Source organism: Misgurnus anguillicaudatus, chromosome 3, assembly GCF_027580225.2.
Source record: "Misgurnus anguillicaudatus chromosome 3, ASM2758022v2, whole genome shotgun sequence".
NCBI classification, from domain to species: Eukaryota; Metazoa; Chordata; class Actinopteri; order Cypriniformes; family Cobitidae; genus Misgurnus; species Misgurnus anguillicaudatus.
The window spans coordinates 39803804-39826479 of NC_073339.2; the positions used below are offsets into that span (position 1 = coordinate 39803804).

At 37.2% G+C, this 22676-nt stretch overlaps 1 protein-coding gene across 1 annotated transcript; it reads left to right on the plus strand.

Moving 5' to 3' along the window:
- The first annotated feature begins 58 nt into the window (after positions 1-58).
- knl1 (kinetochore scaffold 1) lies at positions 59-22676 on the plus strand. Its single transcript, XM_073866165.1, has 26 exons — positions 59-182; positions 472-523; positions 1604-1640; positions 1752-1811; positions 1901-1986; positions 2076-2128; positions 3100-3121; positions 3248-3285; positions 3461-3513; positions 3685-7704; positions 7858-7966; positions 8058-8125; positions 8312-8410; positions 9706-9821; positions 10451-10541; positions 10686-10802; positions 10954-11041; positions 11121-11204; positions 12066-12105; positions 12447-12551; positions 17057-17157; positions 17245-17310; positions 19113-19222; positions 20100-20221; positions 21302-21427; positions 22489-22676. The coding sequence occupies exons 2-26, from the start codon at positions 504-506 to the stop codon at positions 22583-22585; spliced, it is 5928 nt and encodes a 1975-aa protein (XP_073722266.1). The 5' UTR covers positions 59-182; positions 472-503; the 3' UTR covers positions 22586-22676.

Genomic DNA, 22676 nt, shown 5'->3' on the forward strand with positions numbered 1-22676 from the left:
TAATTCAAACCAATTTGTAAGTTTTTGTTTATAATATTGCGATAGTTTTATACGTCATCCTCTCCAGCAGAGGACGCTGAGGGTTTTTGTCTCGCGTTGTGAGCGCGAAGAAGCCACGCGGCGGTTGGGTTCAAATTTTACAAGGAAAAAACAAGCGGCGAATGGAGGGAAGTTGCATTTAGGTATTGCGCTTTATTGTTTATTTATTATGCGAAATATTAATCGCAGTCCGACAGGCTTTAACTTACTTCATATGTGTGTATATATTCAAGTCACTGAAATGTCGAGAGCTGTTTGTTTCCTTCATTATCATGTTGTTGATGTTATGCGCTGATGCCTGTCAGATTCCTAGATTTGGATCCTTCGTATTTTGACTTTAGCATAAACTTATGATTAATAATAACATTATTAGTTGAGTTACCTGAATAAGAGTTACTGAGGCAAGTATTTTTTGTTGTTGTGTATAAATAGCTTTTCCGGAGAGCTGTTGCGAGTTATTGAAGATGGAGCAGTTAAATTTAGGGTAAGTTGATATTTAAATGTTCGTCTTTATCCAGTAGTTAACTTAATAATCTTGTAGGAAGATGGGTGGTTGACGGTTAACGTGTCCATTAACATTTTCTATTTAACATAAGACATATTTTCTCTTTTATATGATCAGGTGATGTGTCATGCTTATGAATGTTTCAGGCTATTCGTTGTTTGTCTCAACTAGTATGAAGCTGTTTGTTTTAATACATATGAAACTAATAGTTTTTTAATACATAATGAAGTTTAACACCATTAAAGTGCTGTTTAAAATCGTCTGCCATCTCACATCTCAGGACATGCCAACTTGCTAAAAGTTTTAGACATCTAATATCTGTATTATTTTTGGGTGAGTAATTCAGTCACACAGTCATTGATCTTTTATAAATAGTTCAGTCTTTTTTTCTTGTCCATGATATGTTACATCCTATAAAGCAAGAGCTGTCAGAAAATAAACTACTTTTTGATAAATCAATAAGGACTTTGTCTGCTGTCTTATGAGACCAGAATCTACATTTGCAGATTTCCTGCTGATATTTTACTGACCCAGTTCAAGATTTGTTGTACTCATATATTACAATGCAAAAAACATTACACAAACTGTAATGCCATTACCGTGCCATAATTAATGGTGAAGCCTACAATAGTATATTTCCATTTCTCTCATATGTATGTCAAAAAATGTATTAAATATTCAGCATTCAGGTTTCATTAACCTTCTGTCACATTATGGTATGTTGGATGTAGCACAGTTTCACCAGCACATCATTTATTATAATAAATGTCTGGCTGTTGCATTTCAAGCTGTGGAAAGCTGAGATTGTTATACACAGAATTTCCAGCATTTTCAAGAACCATTTTTAATATTAAAGTCAGTCTTGGATACTATACTTTATATTAGTGTTTATCTCCTGCAATACAAAATGCATAGCTCTTATGGTAATGTTGGAACAGTCACATAATGCAAGATATATTAATAATGTCTAAGTTTACACAAATGGGTGATTTTTTTTCCCCATATGCATTGTGTACTATTTTGTTTTTACCAAATGTTTTCCACTTTTGTCCTGTACAGAAATGAAGGAGGAAAATCTTCAAGAAGATTGTCATCGGTATGTATTTCTTTTATTTTCCACTTTAGGCTCTAAGTAGTCTGTTGCAATAATACATTTCTCCAGAGTCATGAATCTGTAAAATTGTGTTTTTTGATTGTGCCCAAATAGATTTTAAAAGTTTCTCGGACATCTATGAGAGAACCTGGAGCTGAACAAGAGGTGCAACAGGTAAACCATGACTCAGTGCTTTCAATGTTATGTTTTTGTTATTTTTTATTTCTCTAATAAAGTTTCTTTTACTGTGCATATTCACGTAGGAGGAAATCACGAAGCCTATTGAGAAGAAGAGGAATTCACGGAGAGTGAGTTTTGCAGCTACAAAAAACGTCCGTGTTTTTTCAAAGTAAGTTTAATGATCTCAGCCTAATGTTTGCTAAAAATAATAGAAAATATAAACGCATATATATATGGACAATGTTTTTAATTTCACAGAGATGCAAAGGGTGAATCTCCTGTTCTGGCAACCGCACAAAACACAACTGTTGGTAAGCATTTTACTTCTTTATATAGTTAGTTATTAAGTTTCTCTTTTTTTAGATTATCTAGATTTATTTGTAACTCCTCAGGTAGTTATAGGCGGTTTTAGCAGTAACAACATAAACAAGCGGCTTTAGCCTCTGCTAGGAATAAATAACAAGAAAGTACTTTAAATGTAGTTTATTTATTTAACAAGCAAAATAAACAACACATCGATTACCTAGGAAACAAAAAACTTGTTATTTTCGACAAGGTATTTGTTCAAGAGTTCAGTTTAGCAACTAGCCAGACCATTAAAAAAAACTGAAAGCGAAAAGTAAAGTTCTGACCAGATGCGTATCGCGTCACCGCACGTGTGTCCGATGAAACCGTCTATATGGTATATTATTGCACGGCTCGTTGGAATGCTTGATTATGATTGGCCAGTCACAATGTTTGCAGGTTTGTTATTCCCAGATAACAACCGTTCAAAACTAATAACACATGTTGACAGATATAGTTTAATGTTACACAAGAATTAAATATAAATATTTAATAACATATATGACATTATATTTACAAATTATTAAACCAAATAGCGTGTTTGTGACATTTGAACATCTTGTCTTATCTTAAAAACAAAAGTAAACGTGTTTTCTTCGCTTAAGGTTTGCATTCGTTAAAAATGAAAAATCAATATTTAGTATTCCTTACCTTACTTATGAGGTAAATAGCCGTGTAATAAGCGAGAAAATGTACAGGTTGCCAGTTGTTATAGCGAAATAAGCCCCTTTAGTTTGATACAAAACCATCTGCTTTACGTCAGGTCCTGATCACACTGTCAGGGATTATTTTTGAGATAACAACCAGCTGCCTATACATTATCTCTTACATATTGCATATACTTTGTTGGTTGTGCTATTAGTTATATCACAGCCTATATAAGAATTTTTATGCTGTTATGAATTTCATTGTGTTTTGCCTTTTTTTCTGTGAACAGGAGAACACAGACAAGATGAAAAGTAGGTCATAGATTGTACTATTTCATATAATTTTGAATTAAAATGCCCATATTGCTTATTTGATGTTTCTGTATGTCTATGTAATTGTATAATTATATGATTGTAACTGTTGTCCTCTAATAAAAGGATTCTGCATTTTGTTGACAAGGGAAATCAAATCAAAGGTAAGATTTTTTTTTTTTTAGGACAAAAAGTACATCTGAATAAGGGCACTTATGTTGTCTCATTGTTGTGCTCGCAGCTTGTAATACTGTGCTTATGTCATGCAAGGGAGTTTTCTTTCTTTAAATGATTCCCACATACAGAGAATGAATCACCAAATCTGTTTACTTCTTTCAGGCCTGGACACTTTGTTGAACACTCCTCTTTATGTATCCCAACATCTGAGCAAAGTCAGTACCAACCTATCTAATGCTTGAAACTGAATTAATATTGCATTTTATGTTGCTGCAGTTTGTGATTGCCTTGATTAAATCAATGATATGCTGCCACTTGCCACATTTGGTGGGTGTGTCAGTTTACAATCTCTTATTTTGACACTGTGGTTATTATGTGTCTTGTAGGAAAATTTCTTCTCAGATCCTGTCCTCCAAGATGACTGTGTGGATAGGACGATGTTGCTTGGAGAAGATACCGGATACATGGATATGACGCACAGTCACACAATCATGATTGATAAGGATTATGAAAACGATGAGATGAACCCAAATTTTGGTCTCAAAGTGACTCAGAAGATAACTGGGGGTCAGATTGTTGTTGCCGGTCAGAAGGGTTTGTCATGTGACACAAAAGTTGAGCCTAAAAATCCAGCCATGGACTCAGACTTCAACGCTTTTCTCGCCAGCATATCGCTACCCACTGTGAAAAATACTGTGCAAAAGAAAGAGCGTGGCGGTTTAATCTGTTCAGCCAATACAAGCACATCAGAAATTGATAAGGAGAATCAGTTGCCGCCATTTTTAATTAAGCAAGTTCAGCCTTCCATTGGCAGGGGTAACCCACAACTACTACCACAGGGACTTCAGCGTAGACGTTCCCGTGTTGCATTTTCTGAAGACGATGATATGGAAACGACTAAAAGTCACACTGTTGTGATCGAAAACAAAAGTAACGATCAACCTGTTCTGTCTTTTGTTTCTGAAAATAATACAAGTATCGCGTTTTCACGCGAAGATGACATGGAGCTCACTCAAAGCCAGACTGCTGCTATCAATGTTAGGCTTACAGGAAATATCAGTAGCAATGTCCAAACTGCTCTAGATCAAAATAGATCCCATTATTTCTCAGAGAATGACGATGCAATGGACATGACAGGGACATTTGATCTATCCCGTCGAGAAAATGAATATACAGTCAGTATGAAAAAGGAAGCTCCTATTTCCAAAGCAAGCAAAATGTCCTCCTTCAGTGTGTTTGGAAATGGAGAGATGATGGGTCGTAACGAACCAAATTTCTCAATGGTCCAAACTGCTAATTCCGATGAAATGGAAATGACTGAGGCTTTGGATGTACCCGTTCAAGAACAAGAGCACACAGCCCGTATGAAAAATGAATCACTGTTTTCCAGCGTAAGCAAGAAGACCTCCATTAATGTGTTTGGAAGTGGAGAGATAATGGATCACAACAAATCTGGCCATTTTTCCATAGCCCAGACTGTTAATTCTGATGATATGGAGATGACACGGTGTCAAACGATTGTTCTCGAGGCCAAACAGATCAGTGGAGACCAACCATTGAGCAACTCAAGGAAGAGTTTTCCTCATGCAGCAAGTATAAATGAGAGAGCTCTGTTTCAAATTCACAAACCAAGTAAGATGTCCTCAAATAATGGGATTAGTAATGAAGCGAAAATGGATCGAAACAATCTCTCAATAGCCCAAACAACTAATTCTGATGATATGGAGATGACACAATGTCAAACTATTGTTCTCGAGGCCAAACAAATCAGTGGAGACCAACCATTGAGCAACTCAAGGAAGAGTTTTCCTCATGCAGCAAGTATAAAGGAGAGAGCTCTGCTTCAAATTCACAAACCAAGTAAGATGTCTTCCAATAATGGGATTAGTAATGAAACGATAATGGATCGAAACAATCTCTCAATGGCCCAAACAACTAATTCTGATGATATGGAGATGACCGAAGCGTTAGAAGTGTCTGTTCAGGACAGTTTTTCCCAAATTAGCAAGAAGTCTTACTTTAATCTGACAAAAAATGCAGAGATAAACAAGTCTTACCATCTTCCCATTGCCCAAACTGCCGATTCTGATGATATGGAGATGACACGATGCCAAACGATCGTTCTCGAAGCCGAGCAGTTCAGTGGAGACCAACCATTGAGCAAATCAAGGAAGAGTTTCTCCGATAATATTGTTAGAAAGGAAGAGTTTATGAATCAAAATAAATCAGGCAATCTCTCAATAGCTCAAGATATTAATTCTGATGACATGGAGATGACAGAGGCTTTAGAAGTGTCGGTTCAAGACAAAGAATATACAGTCAGTGAGAAGGAGAAAATGTCGCTTCAATCTTCCAAAATAAGCAAACGGTCCTTTAATCTGACTGGAAATGTGGAGGTGATAGATCAAACTGCTAATATTGATGATATGGAGATGACACAGTGCCAAACTGTCATCCTCGAGGCCAAACAGTTTAGTGGAGACACCTTACGAAGAAGTTTGGTAACTAAAAGCAGCGATGGGATGGACATGACTCAAGCATTCACTGGGCGTATCGTACTGAACCCCCATTCGACCTCCAAGAAAGTAAAACAGCAAAGTATTTTGTTGCCAACTTCAAAGCATAATCTAAGTGACTCTATGAACAAGACAGGTGAACCCAGTACCTTCGCTGGAATTGCTCCCCCAAGTCCTGATGAAATGGAGCTGACCGGATGCACGACTGTTAACATCGACTCAAATCCCACCTGGCTAGCAAGTGCTGCCGATACAACCTCTACAAGAAGAGCAAATCAAACCATCACGGTGGCTGTACCCATGGAGATGACTCAGGTGCAAATATTACCAGTCAGCGAGAGAAAAGCATTTATGCCCAGAAGAAAGTCGATGACCACAGGAAGAGGTATGATGTCCTTTTGCAATCCTGAAAATATTGAAGCCGATAACTTCTCAAACTCTGATGAAATGGAAATGACACGATGTCAGACCATTGTGCTTGAGGCCGAAAACTACGAAAGGTGCAAACCTTTGGATACATCAAGAAACACTCTGAACATTGCTTCCTCCAGACCTGATGTTGACTGTATGGAAATGACCCAAGCGTTTACTGGCAATATCATGTTAAAGAGTCATATTACCGTTGAGGAAAGGAAGACTGAAGGAAACTTATTTTCTACAGCACAAAGTTGTCAAATGCAGGATTGGTCTGCATCAGGATTGCATCAGGCCAGTACTTCAGATCTAGCAGTGCCCTGTGTAGATGATGGAATGGAGTTTACAAATTGCAATACGATTGCGATTGACACATTGGCAGACACTGACACAAATATCAAAGAAATTGAAAGTGCAACATCTAGGTCAAGTGGAGAACAAAATGAGATTGCTGCGAAGAGTATTAACCAAGATGCCCATCACTCAAACCATATCCCATTCAATCTGCAGTCAGATCTGGATACCAACCTCAGTAAAATGGATGAAAATGACAAAATGGCACGATCAAGCAGGATAATGACCACAGAGTCTGTTGGCGAAGACGATGACATGCAGGTGACAAAAGTCATCACAATGCCTTTTGAAACACAGGACAGTGTTAGATTGAACCAGACTGAAGTGGCAAATAAAGAGAAGTTCTCTGGCATCAGAACGGAGGAAAAATTAATGGAGGGTATTTGGCCTACGAAGGAACAAAGTGAAAACTCAGTCCAACTAGAACTTTCCTCAACATCTGACTCTTTCATTAAAGAAGACCTACAACATAGAAAATCAAGGCGGAGGAGTTTAGCCGAGTTTCAGACGGAGCTTCAAAATATGTCACGGCGTATAAACAAAGAAGAGTTCATAAAGGGAGCAACGGCACCTTTGCCCTCATGTTCCCTTCCAGAGGTTTCCCCTAAAGAGCAATGTGAAACGGCCATGTCCGTAGAGCCAGGTTTGAATGTTACACCTAACGTTAAACGTGGAAGTGAGAAGGCCACACCTTTCAGCCTCAAAAAGAAGCCTTTTTCATCGAGGATTTCATTCTGTGGCATTGTGCCGAAACTTACCAAGAGAAGTGCGGCTGTAACTCCAAACAAGACCGTAACCATAAGCACTCCCAGTTTACCACATTTTCCACTGGAGAAACATTTGGATGTCGAGCAGAACAGCAGCTGCGTATCAGCCAACATCAATGAAGAGGAGTTACCTGAGATGAGCAGCGAGGAAGATTTTTCGGGAAGTATTGAAAATTGGCCGATTCACAAAGAAGATGAACAAGTTGATTTTTTGGATGCACTTAAAAATGTGGAGCCCTTAGAGGACGATGTCTTCGAACTAAACGTGGACACGAGCCAAAGTTTAAAAAGGCCGTATCTGGAGGAAACAAGTGTTACAGCAGAACGTACCAAGAAAGCCTGCATCTCTGACACGGTAGGCACAAAATTTTCCTAATTTTCTGCTTAATCATTCATTGGCTTGGCATTTCCTACTACATGCTTGGAGGTTTTTCTGTAATAAAGTGTTGCGCGTGGGCTTCATTCATGTGCATTATTATGCTAATGTTTAGGATTCATGTTTCTTTAGGGGCCTGACTGTCATGAAGGTGGTGTACAGTGGGAAGGTAATTTTACAAGCCATGTCGCTCAGAATCCCAGTGCAAAGATGATAGAAGATACAGGAGTCTCTGAATCCAGTGAGTTGCTTGTGTTATAACTTATTAGATGCATTCAAATATGACCTCAAATTGAGAATTTCTATGTTTATGATAAACATCTCTTTTACAGCTCTCAGATACTCCCAGTGTGATTCTCATATAGATGGGACAATGGATTACGAATTTGATTTCAACAAGGTACTACCATTCGCACACACTTACAATATTATTATATAAGTTTTTATGTTTATGCATTGTTCATATGCAGTGTTAGAGATAAAAAAGCGTAAAGTCTTAAACCTCGGCATGTATTGTAACTTAGCATTTTTTGCTATATGGCAATGAATAATACCACAAATTATCTCCTTTTGTTTATTTCACCAGAAACTTGAGGATGGAAGCATCACCGTGAATGAGTTCTTGAGCCACTTTGGTATCAACTTCGTCATCCACAGATCCAGACCAAGTGCTCTTCCAGACATTCGTAAATAATCAGACTTTCTGCTGGTCACTCCACTATTTTTTTTAAATATGCTCATTTTTCTAGGAGCTCCCCTAGAGTTAAACACTTAATTTTTACCTTTTTGGAATCCATTCAGCTGATCTCTGGGTCTGGCGCTACCACTTTTAGCATAGCTTAGCGTAATCCATTGAATCTGTTTAGACCATTAGCATCGTGCTAAAAATAACCAAAGAGTTTCGATATTTTTACTTTTTAAAACTTGACTCTTTCGTAGTTACATTGAGTACTAAGTCCGACGGAAAATTAAAAGTTGCCGTTTTTCGTAAAGTCCTGAAAAACCTGGAAAAGTTATGGAATTTTAAAACTTAATTTTCCAGGACTGGAAAAGTGCTGGACAATGAATAAACCCATAAAGTTCTGGAAAGGTCATGGAATTTTTCCAAAGAATACATTTGCAGCCATGTTACAGCAACTTTTAATTTTCGGCCAGTCTTAGTACACGATGTAACTGCAAACAAGTTTTAAATAGGAAAAATATTGAAACTGTTTGATTTTTTTAGTGCGATGCTAATGGTCTAATCAGATTCAATGAATTATGCTAAGCTATGCTAAAAATGGTACCGCCAGACCCGGAGATCAGCTGAATGGATTCCAAAATGGTAAAACTATAATGTTTAACTCTAGATGAGCTGGAAAATTAGCATATTTTCAAAAAAACATAGTGTGTCCCTTTTAAAGGGATACCTTTAAAGGGATTTTCAACCAAAAAAATTAAATGACCCCATGATTTACTCACCCTCAACCCATCCTCAATGTATATGATTATATTTTTTAGACAAACCCAATCAAGAGTTATATTAGAAAATTCCCTGTCTGTTTAAAGTTTTATAATGGCAGTAAATGGTGCTTCTTATTTCAAGCCCATGTCCATCCACACAGCTCCAGGGGGTTAAAAAAGGCCTTTTGGGGGCAATCAATGCGATTTTGTAAGAAAAATATCAATATTTAAAACTTTACAAACTTAATTGCCGATGTGCATTCATGTGTTTCAGCGTAGTTGGTCATTACCGGAAGCTGGTTATTTAGTTTGTAAAGTTTTAAATATTCATATTTTTTCTTACAAAATCACATTGATTGCCCTCAGAAGGCCTTTAACCCGCTTAAACCGTGTGTATTACTTCTGTGAAGACTTTTTTGGGCTTTAAATCAAAAGCACCATTTACTACCATTATAAAGATTGGAAAAGCCAGGACATTTACTAATAAAACTTCAATTGTGTTAATCTGATCGGTTTGACAAAGTTTTCTCTTTGCAGCGTAGAGCCGGAGAGACTCGCACCATGGAAGATTTGCTCAAGGAGAAATACATACACCACCCAAAGCAGATAGTGTATGAGCATGATTGTAAAGAGCTTACAGATATAGTGGAAAGGTACGAACCAGATTTGCTTTGATCATGCTGTGTGACACTACACCACTGTAGAATTTAAATTAGTGTAAGTCTTTTGACACAAATTAAAGGTGAAGTGTGCAAATTATGCATTGCTTGCAGCACCAAACAGAATAGCAAACAGTGATAGTTTATACTAGTTTACTAACGGCAAGTTGATAGTCCCCAAACTTAAACAGTGATGTCATTGTCCACTTATGCCTCAACAGTATGGTACGCAATTATGTCAGTTTTCATTGTCAGTGGTACCAAAATAGCGCAACGTACCATACCACTTTTTTAGAGCCCTTCCGTACAGTACCTAGCACAATAGTACACTACCAAAAGGTGGTTGACAGAGAATCGTCATTTGCACGTTCTGCAAGAATTCGTGGCCAAAATGATCACAGATTGACATGAAATTGTATATAAATATATACAATTAAAGTATACTACTATATTTCACTATACAAAAATCCTGGGAAAAAGCAAAACACTTATCTTGAAACGAGGCATAAACATACAGATTGGAATTTTGTTAGTGATTCTGCGAGATGAAATTGAGATGACACACTTCACCTTTGATTGCTTCTCAAAAATGTAAACATTTTGTGAAACTATATTCCTTATAGACTTAAAGAACGAACCCCTGAACAAGAAAAGTCCCTGAGATGCATCAACGAAGCCCTTTTTCAAGAGATATGTAGTCTCTCCAAAGAGCAGGTATGTTGTTTTTTATACCCAGTCCTGCGTCGTCTTATGTTAAGGATCATTGCGATCATAGCGTGTGCTGCCAAACCACAGCCTCAGTGGTGTCAGATGTAATGAGGTTCATGTTTAAGATTAAGTCGTCTTCATTTTCCTCAGTTAAAAAACTTTGGCTCCGAGTTGAAAGCGCGGAGAGTCTACTTTGGAAAAAGAAGCAAAGCACTTTCTCATGAAATGAAGGGAGTTCTGTACTCCAAACTTATAAAAACAACACAGGTAAAAGCCTTTGCATTTTCAACCGTATTATTAAATTTGATATAAAAACCTAAATTATAAGAGATAAAGTATTGCTTGTTTCTCATCTAAGCATTAAGTGTTTTAAAGTTCTGATGAATGGACATACATATTCTTATTTTATGACATTTAGGATGCAAAACAACAACTGACGGCTAAAATTAAGGAGACGGATGAAATGATCGATGAGCTGGATGGATGCATTAATGATTTAGAGAGAGGTACAGAAGACTTAATTTTTGGTTTAAACATAATGAAGTGCTACATAAGTAACCCCTTGGTTTTGTTTTTCTAAACCAGAACTTGCAGCTGTAGATGCTATGATTAGTGAAAACCATCACAACTCTAACCAAACCAGACCAGCCTTAAAAGCAAAGGAAGATGGTAATGTCTCTTTAATTTTAACTACATTACTTAAAGTTGAACTTGGGCCGTTATACCAAAATATATATTTGGTGCAATAAAACCCACATCACATCACCAAATGAACACCATGCCCAGAGTAAAGCATGAAGGTGACAGCATCATACTTTGTGGCTGCTTTTCTTCAGCTGGAACTGGGGTTTTAATCAGGGTGTATAGAATAATGAATAGCTCCAAATACCCGTCAATTTTGGCCCAAAACCTAAAGGCTTCTGCCAAAACACTTAAAATGAAGAGAAATTTCACCTCACAGCATGACAATGACAGAAAGCACACATCTAATCAACAAAGGAATTACTTCACCAAATCAATATCAAGGTTTTGGAATGGCCCAGCAAGAGTCCGGATCTAAATCCCATCCAAAATCTATGGGGTGATCTGAAGAGGGCTGTGCACAGGAGACACCCAACCAATTTGACAGATTTAAAATGCTTTAGAAAGGAGAACTGGCAAAATATTGCAAATTAAAAAGTGTGAAATTGATTGACACATTCCCATTAAGATTGAATGCTGTGATAAAATCTAAAGGTGCCTAAACTAAGTTTTAGTTTAAGGGTGGGCATGCTTATGCAACCTGGTTATTGTACAACTTTACTTGCCATTTTTTCACCACCAAAGTTTTCTTATTGTTATTAGCTTTAATATATAGGTTGGAAGTACGGAATTAAGTTGGAACAGGTTTCAAAATGATTCATCTTGTTTTCATTTTTTAAATCACAAAAACCTGCAATTTTAACAGGGGTGTGTAGACTTTTTATATCCACTGTAAATGATTAAAGGAAAATGTAATGTTTTGCAATTTCTGTTTTCTTTTCTAAACAGATTTACACAAGCTAAATTCAGCATTGAATGAGACAGAGAGGTATGCCAGTTTGTGGAATATTAAAGGTGGGGTGCATGATCTCTGAAAGTCAATGTTGACATTTGAAATCACCTAAACAATCACACCCCTACCCCAATAGAATCTGGACTTTTTTTGCCCCACACATACGCCATCCAGGCAACAATGTCGGTTAGTAGACACGCCCCTTACTGCTGATTGGCTACAAGTTTGTTTTGGTAGTCAGCCCGACTCCCTTTTCAAAAATCATGCACCACCCCGCCTTTAAAGATTTGTGCTGTTTTTGTTTGTTTTGCAAAATACTAAATCTTTGGGTGAGTAACTGCCAATAGGCTAATTTAAAATAATTGTGAAACTTCCAGTGAAATTGATCAGCTACAGATTCAGCAGAGGACCTTAGAGGGCCAAGAGGAGAAGCTTCGAGAGGAATGCAGTGGTTTTAAGAGTCATCTCGCAACTTTGAACAGGTTATTTTTCCACTTTGTTGAATTCTAGCTGAACTCCTGCACACTGTCTACAGCACAAGTAACAATGACAAACGTGTCCCTGGATCATAAAACCAGTCATAAGTTGCACGGGTATAGACGTTTTCAGCAGCAACTACATAAACAAACAGCTTTGGTGGACTAAACGAGACTTCATGATTTCCATGTAGGATCAATAACAACAGAGTCCTTTTACCGTAGTTTATTTCTGATAACAAGGGAATTAACAAGTAAATTACTTTCGTTCATATATCATATCTAACGTGTATCAGCTATTACACTGCATACATTCATTTTACACAGTAACGTTAGCTCAATTTTAGCTACAGGTCCTCGAATTCTTGCCTGACTGCCAAACCGCGCCGCACAGTTTTGATCCATTCTCGCCGTCTCTCCTTGTCTTTAGCAAACCAAAACATTTTATTGTCGACAAGGTATTTGTTTCAGAGATCAGGGGGGTGTTCTAGAAAGCTGGTTATGTGGCATACCCACGTATGTTTGAAATTGAAAATGTCTTCATGTTCAGGCATGGGCCAGTTTCAAGGTATACCGATGTTTTAAAGAGTCAAGGTTTCAAAACCACAAACATTTTCTGTGATACCGTTTCCAGTGTATGAGCTGTGTTTACAAACAATTTATTAAATCATTAAGTTATGTAATTCATTTGATGTTTACATTTAATATATATTACTATATGTATATTATAATTTAAAGGCTTTATTTTTACCTGGCATACATGCTTTATTTTGCTTAAAGGGTACATATCATGAAGATCTGACTTTTTTCATGTTTAAGTGCTATAATTGGGTCCCCAGTGCTTAGAAAATGTGAAAAAGATCAACCCAGTAACTTGGTTTTGTAAACCGTTCTCTGCAAGCATGTGAAAATAAAATCATTCAAATTTTGCTCCCTTGTGATGTCAGAAGGGGATAATACCGACCCTTAATCTGCACTATCCAACCACAGCGTTGACATTAGTGCAGAGATCAGCTCATTTGCATTTAAAAGGACACACCCAAAAACACTCCTTAGGTTAAAAAACATGTTATAATAAACTATCTATATGGTATTTTGAAATAAAACTTCACATACATACTTTGGGGAGACCAAAGATTTATTTGACATCTTAAAGTCTTGTGAAATGTCCCTTTAAAAATAAAATGTATTGTGTCCAGTTGAAAAATAGTTGTTTGTGTACACACAAACATTTGAAAATATTTTTTTTTTAGTGTTGCAATGCAAATACCGCAACACTGTGAAACTGTGTGTTATTTTTGATTAATCAGGGTTTCCGCGGAGTCATAAAAAGTCATAAAATGTCCTAAATATAATAATGCAAATTTTAGGCCATAAAAAGTCATAAAAACATCCGGATTTTCCATACAAGGTCATAAATTACATTTAGCCACGTCTTAAATTTATATACTCGTTCATTCATTGTTACCTTTCCCCACAAAAATGCGCTGGCGGCGGCATTCACTCGTTTTGCCTGTTGTAGTTCTGTCTGAGGAATCTGGGTGGGATAATCACAGCGTTCCAGGACTAAAAGGTCCATGCGGCAGTGCAGCAAACAGACTTGTCATAAGTACTTCAGAAACCCGTGGTCCTGCGCGAAATCCGAACTCTCGAGGGTCAGCTTAGTTTAACTGAAATCTCCAGGTCTATCACAATGGGAAAGTGTACATTTAACGAGCTATGGCTCATAGACAGTGCGTTTAGTAGTTGGCTCAAACCCGTAGCAAACAATCGATATCAAGCCTATTGCACACTGTGTAAGAAACAGGCTTCTAAATTAACACCCGCCAAATGCGGGTTGAAATTCATTTTGGCGGGTGTTAACTCTTTCACCGCCATCGTTTTTAAAAAAAGTTGCCAGCCAGCGCCAGCGTTTTTCATGATTTTCACAAAAGTTTAATGCCTTCCAGAAAATGTTCTTCTTCAAATATATAAACATACAATATACCAAATGAAAGAACAGATCCTCTGCTTTCAAACAAAAAAAATGTCATCCTACCTTCAGTAGATCTTTTGTAATCAGCTTTTGAATATGGGTAGGTTTCTGCAAAAACACCACATTTTGAGCAAAAAGCAGAGATAATTCCATTTTTGTGACGGACTTTTCATAGAGTTCCCATTCAGAGCGATCTTTAAAACAGACACGGACATGCAGCAGCTTGCTATAGGGCAATACTTCCGGTTTTAAAAAGTTGTGCCACCTAGTGGATAATAGCGGTATTGCGGTAAGACGGAAATACTCGTCATTGGCGGGGAAGTGTTTTCTCTTGATTGACGAGATATCTCGTCAATGGCGGGGAAAGAGTACTACTAGCCAGTTTGGCCGGTGATGCATGAGGCATTGCATCCATGATACATAAAGCTCGTTCTTGGTCATTTATCCCTCTGGCATTACTTCCTACATTTCCCATTAACATTGTGCCATTATGCTACGTGATGATGTTTCATACGCCAATTGGCTGCACGCAGTTTGCAGCGAAACCAGGTCATAAACTTAAATCACAATGGTCATAAAAAGGTCTTAAAAAGTCTTAAATTTGACTGACTAAACCCTGCAGAAACCCTGTTAATGTTATCATACCTCCAGAATCTCAAACCTGCCCATGCCTACTTCATGTATTCCCCGTGTGCACGCATTAACTCTAGGTTACCAGTAGGATGTTGATTGAACAAAGTCCTATCAGGTGTTTTGGAACCGACATGATCAGGGTAAGCAGGTTTTGGGTTAATCAACAGAAACTTCAGGGTTTCGCTGATGGTATGTTAAAGGAATAGTCTACTCATTTTCAATATTAAAATATGTTATTACCTTAACTAAGAATTGTTGATACATCCCTCTATCATCTGTGTGCGTGCACGTAAGCGCTGGAGCGCGCTGCGACGCTTCGATAGCATTTAGCTTAGCCCCATTCATTCAATGGTACCATTTAGAGATAAAGTTAGAAGTGACAAAACACATCAACGTTTTTCCTATTTAAGACGAGTAGTTAGAAAAGCGCTACGTTTTATTTTGTACCACCAAACTTGCTCGTATAACTACTCGTCTTAAATAGGAAAAACGATGATGTGTTTGGTCACTTCTAACTTTATATCTAAATGGTACCATTGAATGAATGGGGCTAAGCTAAATGCTATCGAAGCGTCGCAGCGCGCTCCAGCTCTTACGTGCACGCACACAGATGATAGAGGGATGTATCGACAATTCTTAGTTAAGGTAATAACATATTTTAATATTGAAAATGAGTAGACTATTCCTTTAACCCTGCTTTCTGGAATGCCCCCAAGTTTAGTGACTAGCCAGATCGATAAATAAATACAGAACGGAAGTTCACTTCGGTTCAAGCGCGTAACCCCAACAACGCACGTGCCTCTATATTTGTAGCAATAGCCAACAATACATCGTTGATTTTATTTATTTTTTTGCAACAAATCTTTAGGATATTAAGTAAAGAATATTTTATATTTTTTTGCAACAAATCTTTAGGATATTAAGTAAAAGATATTTTATATTTTTTTACTGTAGATATATAAAAAAAATATTAGTAGTAGTGCTGCACAATTAATCGCATCGCAATCGCGATGTCAGCCTGTGCGATTATATGACAGCAAAATGTTGCAATTATATTAAATAAATAAATCTGTGGACTTGTTAACACAAAGTTTCTGATAACAGTTTGATGATTTTCCTTGCTGTTTAAAAAAAGAAAGAAAAACGAACAAAAAAGGCAGTGCACGTGTGGCATGCACGTGTGTGGTGTGCGTCACTTATACCAGAGCGAAGATGGATGCAGAGGAGGTTGACAGTGATCTGGTAGCTAAAAAAAACTCTATTTCTGTTGTATGGCGGTATTTTGGATTTAGGATTACTGACACTGAGCAGTTGCTACATCACGTGGCAATACGAAAACATTTCTAGTTTTACAAATACACATTTTAGCTAAACTGTGTGTGGATTTTCCTTAAAACCCATCAAGTTGACACATGATACCATTTAGTATAATCGCACATCGCAATATTAGCATCAATAATCGCAGTGGGAAAAATTACCCAAACCGTGCAGCCCTAATTATTAGTAATATGTGTTGCTAAAGACTTCATCTGAACAACTTTAAAGGTGATTTTCTTAAATTATTTGCACCCTCTGGTTTCAGATTTTAAAATAGTTGTATCTCAGCTAAATATTGTCCTATTCTAACAAACCATACATCAATGGAAAGCTTATTTTGCTTTTAAATGATGTATAAATCTTAATTAAAAAAAGACCCTCATGACTGGTTTGTGGTCCAGCTCACAAATCTAAAACACTTTCATTATGATCAATACGTTTGTCCTAACCAGCTCTTCAATACTAATTCAATACTAATCTTGTTTATAACACGTCTTGTTTTATAAAAGGTTGCTTTGTTTATTCTTGAATCAAGCCTTTTAAATTTTTTGTTGTGTTTAATATCAAATCTCATTTTGTCTTTCAGTTTGAATGAGTGGCGTCTGGAGAAGACGGATGAAAGGGGAGCTTTGTTTACTTTCCTTCACAACACCGTGCACCTGCAGGTGAAGCTACAGACACCTGCTGGTGAGTTCATTACAGTTTTACAATTACTCTAAATTATTTTCATTGTAATCACATTTGCAAGTAGCCTAAAACAATCTCATCTATCAGGGAATGAATGGATGACTGAGGGTGTAGAGCAGAATATGGATGTGTCCCTTAGTTTCCAGCTAAATGGTAAGTGTGTGTTTTTATTTTTTCCTATTTTGCTATAAGGAAGGTCGCTGCATTTTTCAACACTTCTGTATTTTCGTAATGTATGTAAGCAGTAAGATACTAGAGGCTGGGCCTTATCGTGGGATAAGTCACGACTGAATGGCGTTGTTAAGCACTAGTCAATGCAACTACTTCAGCTGTGATTTATTCACGATACAGCACTAGCCTCCAGTACCTTATTGCTTTTATACAACAGTTACAGCTTAATACAAATATTAAAGCCAAAAATATGCATCAGTGCACCAGTTATTTAGTCGTATGCATCACTCTCTGTGTTTATTTTGTGATAGCAATTGTCTGAATATAAAGTATCCCGTATTTAAGATCACATTATAATATTATATATTTTATTATTATTTGTCTCTTGTAAATCATTTCCATTTAACGCACTTTTAATTACTAAATAAACTAATTAACTATTTTAATAAAATGTGGTATATAAATAAACTTGCCTTGCCTTTTATATTTTGGTATTTTAGATGTTTCATCGGACACGTGCGTTCTCACAGTTATGCATCTGGCTCAAAGTTAACCTCCGGTCTGTTTTTTTTTTTTATCGATTTGGCTAGTGGCTAATCTGACCCCTGAAACAAATATCTTCTTGAAAAAATTAGTTTTTTACTAAAGACAATGTGAGGTGATGAGTATGAATCACTGCTGTGCGAAAAGAAGTTTGGCATCCGGGCAACAATTCAAGGATTTGTAGTACATTGTGTACATTAAGTTTACACAGTAACATCAGTAGCTCAGTATAGTAGTTCATACGCTTTAGCTATGATTTGAATAGGTAATTTACTTATTATTTATTTTGCTTGGTATGAGAAATAAATTACTGCCCAAACTTTTCCTACCAAGGTGCCCAAAATCAAACCTGTCTGAGGGCCGTGTGCCGAAAGTAAATGTTGCTGTGTTATATTAAAGTTGCCCTGATTCTCCTAATTTATAATTTTTTAATATTTAAAAAATAAATAAGAAAACATTACCCTATTTATGCATAACCAATGCAGTTTTATTTTCATAGACAGGGTTTCCCACAGCACTTTTCAGTTCGGGCGGCCCACCTAAGCTGGGAAACCCTACCACCTTAACTAGATTGTCCAAAAAAAATTTGGCTGCACAAAAGGCCGTCAAGTGCATCTCTGAGAATAGCACGGACGCACTTCACACTCCGAGCGTGCATGTGCGCCACATGGCCGAAATGAGATAAGACGTGGTCCGTCATGTCTGGAGGATAACTAGCCAGTTGATAAAACATTTAATTCATTAATAATCTAGTATGTGTTCATTTTCTGTCATAGTTTCTTCAAAAAAAATTGTTGACGTGTACGCCCCGCCCCTTTGATTGTCATGCCCCGCCCACCCGCACAACCCTACCACCTTAACTAACAAATTTTCTGCGGGAAACCCTGATAGGTAATTGTTGTATAAAAGAAATCATTTTGCCAATCATTTTTAAATTTCCTTTTGTCTGTGTGCCTCGGCCTCTCCATTATTAGCACTATAGTACCCAAGTTCATTTAGTTCATGGTGCATGCTATACACTTTCTAGTATGCATGTACATAAAAAATTGGCATGGCGGGCCAAATTAAAGGTCATTGCAGGCCAACTTTGGGCACCTCTGCTCTAAAAGAACTCGATTCTGTTGTTATCGAATTCAATGCGGAAGTTTTTGCCGCTCGTCTATATGTAGATTTTGTAGTTTTGTAGATAGATTGTATTGTATTTACTTTAATGTATTCATGACTTTCTTTTGTTTCTGAAGTGGATAAGTCTGAGTGTCATGCAAGCATGGTTCACAAATTGCTCGCACTGCACGAGAAGTCGCAAACTCAATGGATGCAAAAGTACCCCACAACCCGACATATACCAGAGGTAAGAACATGTGACATGCAAGAACAAATTACATAATGTTACATATATTTAAAATTGCATCATAACATGCTTTTTATACGTGGATACGCTGTTTGCTCAAATGCCAAATGTTGTTATTTGGTTAACTCTGTGTCTGCACCACACAATCTGTGCTATTTGATCTGTCAGATTAAAGCTCAAATAACACACACTGTTTCTGCTAATCTCATATTAATTCTTGAGTCCCTATAAAGTAGCACTGATCCTTCATATCTACGAAGAGACTTTAGTTTTATCAGATTTATAAAAGTTAAATCAGTTGTATCGCTACTTTATGAAAAAAGCCAAACTCCTGGAGGTGTACCGCGGGCGGGGCGAGTCACGACTCACGAGCAGGCAACACACACAAAACATTAGCACACTATCTTTGATTTACTATGTGCCGATTGCCAACAAAACTCAAACATTTTAATAAAGTTTTAGTTTATTAAAGTTTTACTTACCGCCTGTGACTCATCATGACACGGTTGGGACCGCCCTGTTTTAACAAAATCCTCTGTTTTAACACAGCACGCACAACTCTGCTTCTACGAAAGATAAACAAACTACATCCATTGTTCTCATAAGGATGGGATTCTTTTTTCCAAATTTCCCTCACAAACAAAAAACACTTTTCTGGTGAAGCTGATTTTGTTTCAGCTCTTGGTTGGTGTGTGTGTGTGCGCTATTCCGGGTGAAGTGCCCATATAAGGACCTCCACTGTACTTCCTGCACTGCTTACGCAACAAATTCAGTAGTCGGAAAAAAAGTTCCAAAATTTGCTGACGAAGTACCATTAGACCCCCCCCCCCCAAATACATAACAACTATATGAGTGTTTTTTGATGGTTTCTTAACAGCTACTTCATGATGTCAGTTTGGTGGTGGGACGTCTTAGACTCTTGGGTGAGGAGATCCATCGGCTGAAGAAGTGGGGAGGACTGAGGCTTTGCATTCGACAGATCACTTGTGTGGACACAAAGTATGTCAACAGACATTTACTCATTTTTAGTATTCATTGATTACAAAATGTGTATTGTAGTGTTAAAGGGATAGTTCACCCAAAAAAAAAAAAAAATAAAGTCATTAATGACTCATTCTCATGTTGTTCCAAACTCGTAAGACCTCCGTTCATCTTCGTAAACACAGTTTAAGATGTTTTATATTTAGTTCGAGAGCTTGTTGACCCTTCATTGAAAATCTACTTACGGTATACTGTCAATGTCCAGAAAGGTAATAAAAACATCATCAAAGTAGTCCATGTGACATCAGTGGGTCAGTTAGAATGTGTTGAAGCACTGAAAATACATTTTGGTCCAAAAATAACAATAATTACGACTTTATTCAGCATCGTCTTCTCTTCCTCGTCTGTTGTGAAGCGCATGTGCGAGACTAAAGTCACGGGACTGCATTGACTTGGATGACGTATTGTCCTCAGACATGTTTGCGAAGATTTTTTTTTTCAAACTTACAGCGTGCGTCTGCCTCAGACTGTAAACAAAGCCTGGTTGCACAAAAAAAAACAGCTGGGGCGCACTTTAGTCTCGCGCATGCCCTTCACAACTGACGCGGAAGAGAAGACAATGCTGAATAGTTATTTTTGAACCAAAATGTATTTTGGATGCTTCAACACATTCTAACTGACCCACTGATGTCACATGGACTACTTTGATGATGTTTTTATTGCCTTTCTGGACATGGACAGTATACCGTAAGTAGATTTTCAATGAAGGGTCAACAAGCTCTAAGACTAAATCTAAAACATCTTAAACTGTGTTCCGAAGATGAACGGAGGTCTTACGAGTTTGGAACGACATGAGGGTGAGTTATTAATGACATTATTTTCATTTTTGGATGAACTATCCCTTTAAGCCTCGTCCTGACTTTCTAAATGAAAGCAGATAGCTCATATGCTCTTGACATGTCGAACTGCGGTCTTGTGTAGTTTGTGTAGACTGCGCAGTATGATTGTGACATTTTCCTAATCCATTGCCATTTGTTTCAATGTATCTTGTAAAGATGACTTTATGAATGAAATTGAAAGTACTTTGTTTAATTTCAGAGTTCAAATCATCTTCTCAAGTCTGAAAGCGTTTGAAAAGTTTGAGTTAAGTCTGATGGTCACCCCTGACTACCCCTTTGGACCACTACAAATTCAGGACTTCAGAAATCACATTGGAAACACCAGGTTTGAAATAAGTCAACACTTTCAGTGTCACAAAGAGTTTGTGTTTAAATACTTGGTTAACAATACCACGATTGTTGATAAGAAATGATGAGAAGTGGTGTGCTGTGATTTGTTTATTTTTTTTAATTAAGTCAAGTATAAGGTAGTAAATTCCCAATAATTGGAATTTAATCTTTTTGATAGAAAACGTGTTTATTTGTGGCTTTATCACAAAACATCATCTCTCCACCACAAAGCAATTTACATACCTTTATTCGGGTGATTCTCAAAGGGCAGGCTGCAATACTTATAGCAGGTGAAGGTTTTAATGAATCCTAGGGTGTGTTTACCATAGATATGTATAACAAAGGCTAAATGTGTCTAACGTCATCACCTGGCGGCCATCTTGTCTTAGTCAGCTCACTCACTCGTAGCATTGCGTTTTAATGGTGCATGTACTTTTAAATGACCATAACTTGATCAATTTTCTACCGATTTTCAAACGGTTTGGTTACTACAAACGTTATCAATGTGGCTATATTTCTGTATGGTTTTCTCTCTGATGTTTATAACAAAGCAAGCCGTTTGAAACCGGTAGAAAATTGAGAAAGTTATGATCATTTAAAAGTACCTGCACCATAAAAACTCAATTCTACGAGTGAGCGAGCTGTCTGACGTTGACCTGCATTGGCCAGCAGCGTGTGTGAGACATCTAGCCTTTATTATACATATCTATGGTGTTCACTCTTGAGTCCTCTTTAAAGCCCAATTTGGATGAAATTAGTTTTATAGGGGGACCTCGTGCTTCTCAGAGGTCCTCTGTGTTTGTAATCTTTTTCCAATCGGCCATTGATTTTGATTAGATAAAATTAAATTAATCAATTACATGTTTGAAATTTTACTCAACATTTAAAACGATTACTGAACATCACAAGCATGCGTATCCAGAGCAGATTGTGATCTGCAATGCCCAAAACACTAAACACACTCCCATCTCTGGAATAGCCTGTGAATTTTGGTCCTGTCCTAACCCTTAGTGTATTATTATTGGATGCTTTGCTTACATGTTTTACTTTGTTTAGGTTGGGTCAAATAGAAGACATCGTATCGTCTGTCAAACCGGACAAGAACTATCTGACAAATATCCTGAAGAAGATCCACAGTGACCTCCTGACCTAGACTCTTAAATCTTTTGTATTTACTCTCTACACTTCTGCTCATTTACATGTTTGTATATATTTGTGTTCGTATGATTTAATTTCATTAAAAT

Coding starts and splice junctions, on each gene's coding strand:
- knl1 (XM_073866165.1), top strand. CDS start 504: ATGGAGCAGTTAAATTTAGG. Junction 7,967..8,057: donor TACAGGAGTCTCTGAATCCA/GTGAGTTGCTTG, acceptor TCTCTTTTACAG/CTCTCAGATACTCCCAGTGT. Junction 17,311..19,112: donor CCTTAGTTTCCAGCTAAATG/GTAAGTGTGTGT, acceptor TTGTTTCTGAAG/TGGATAAGTCTGAGTGTCAT.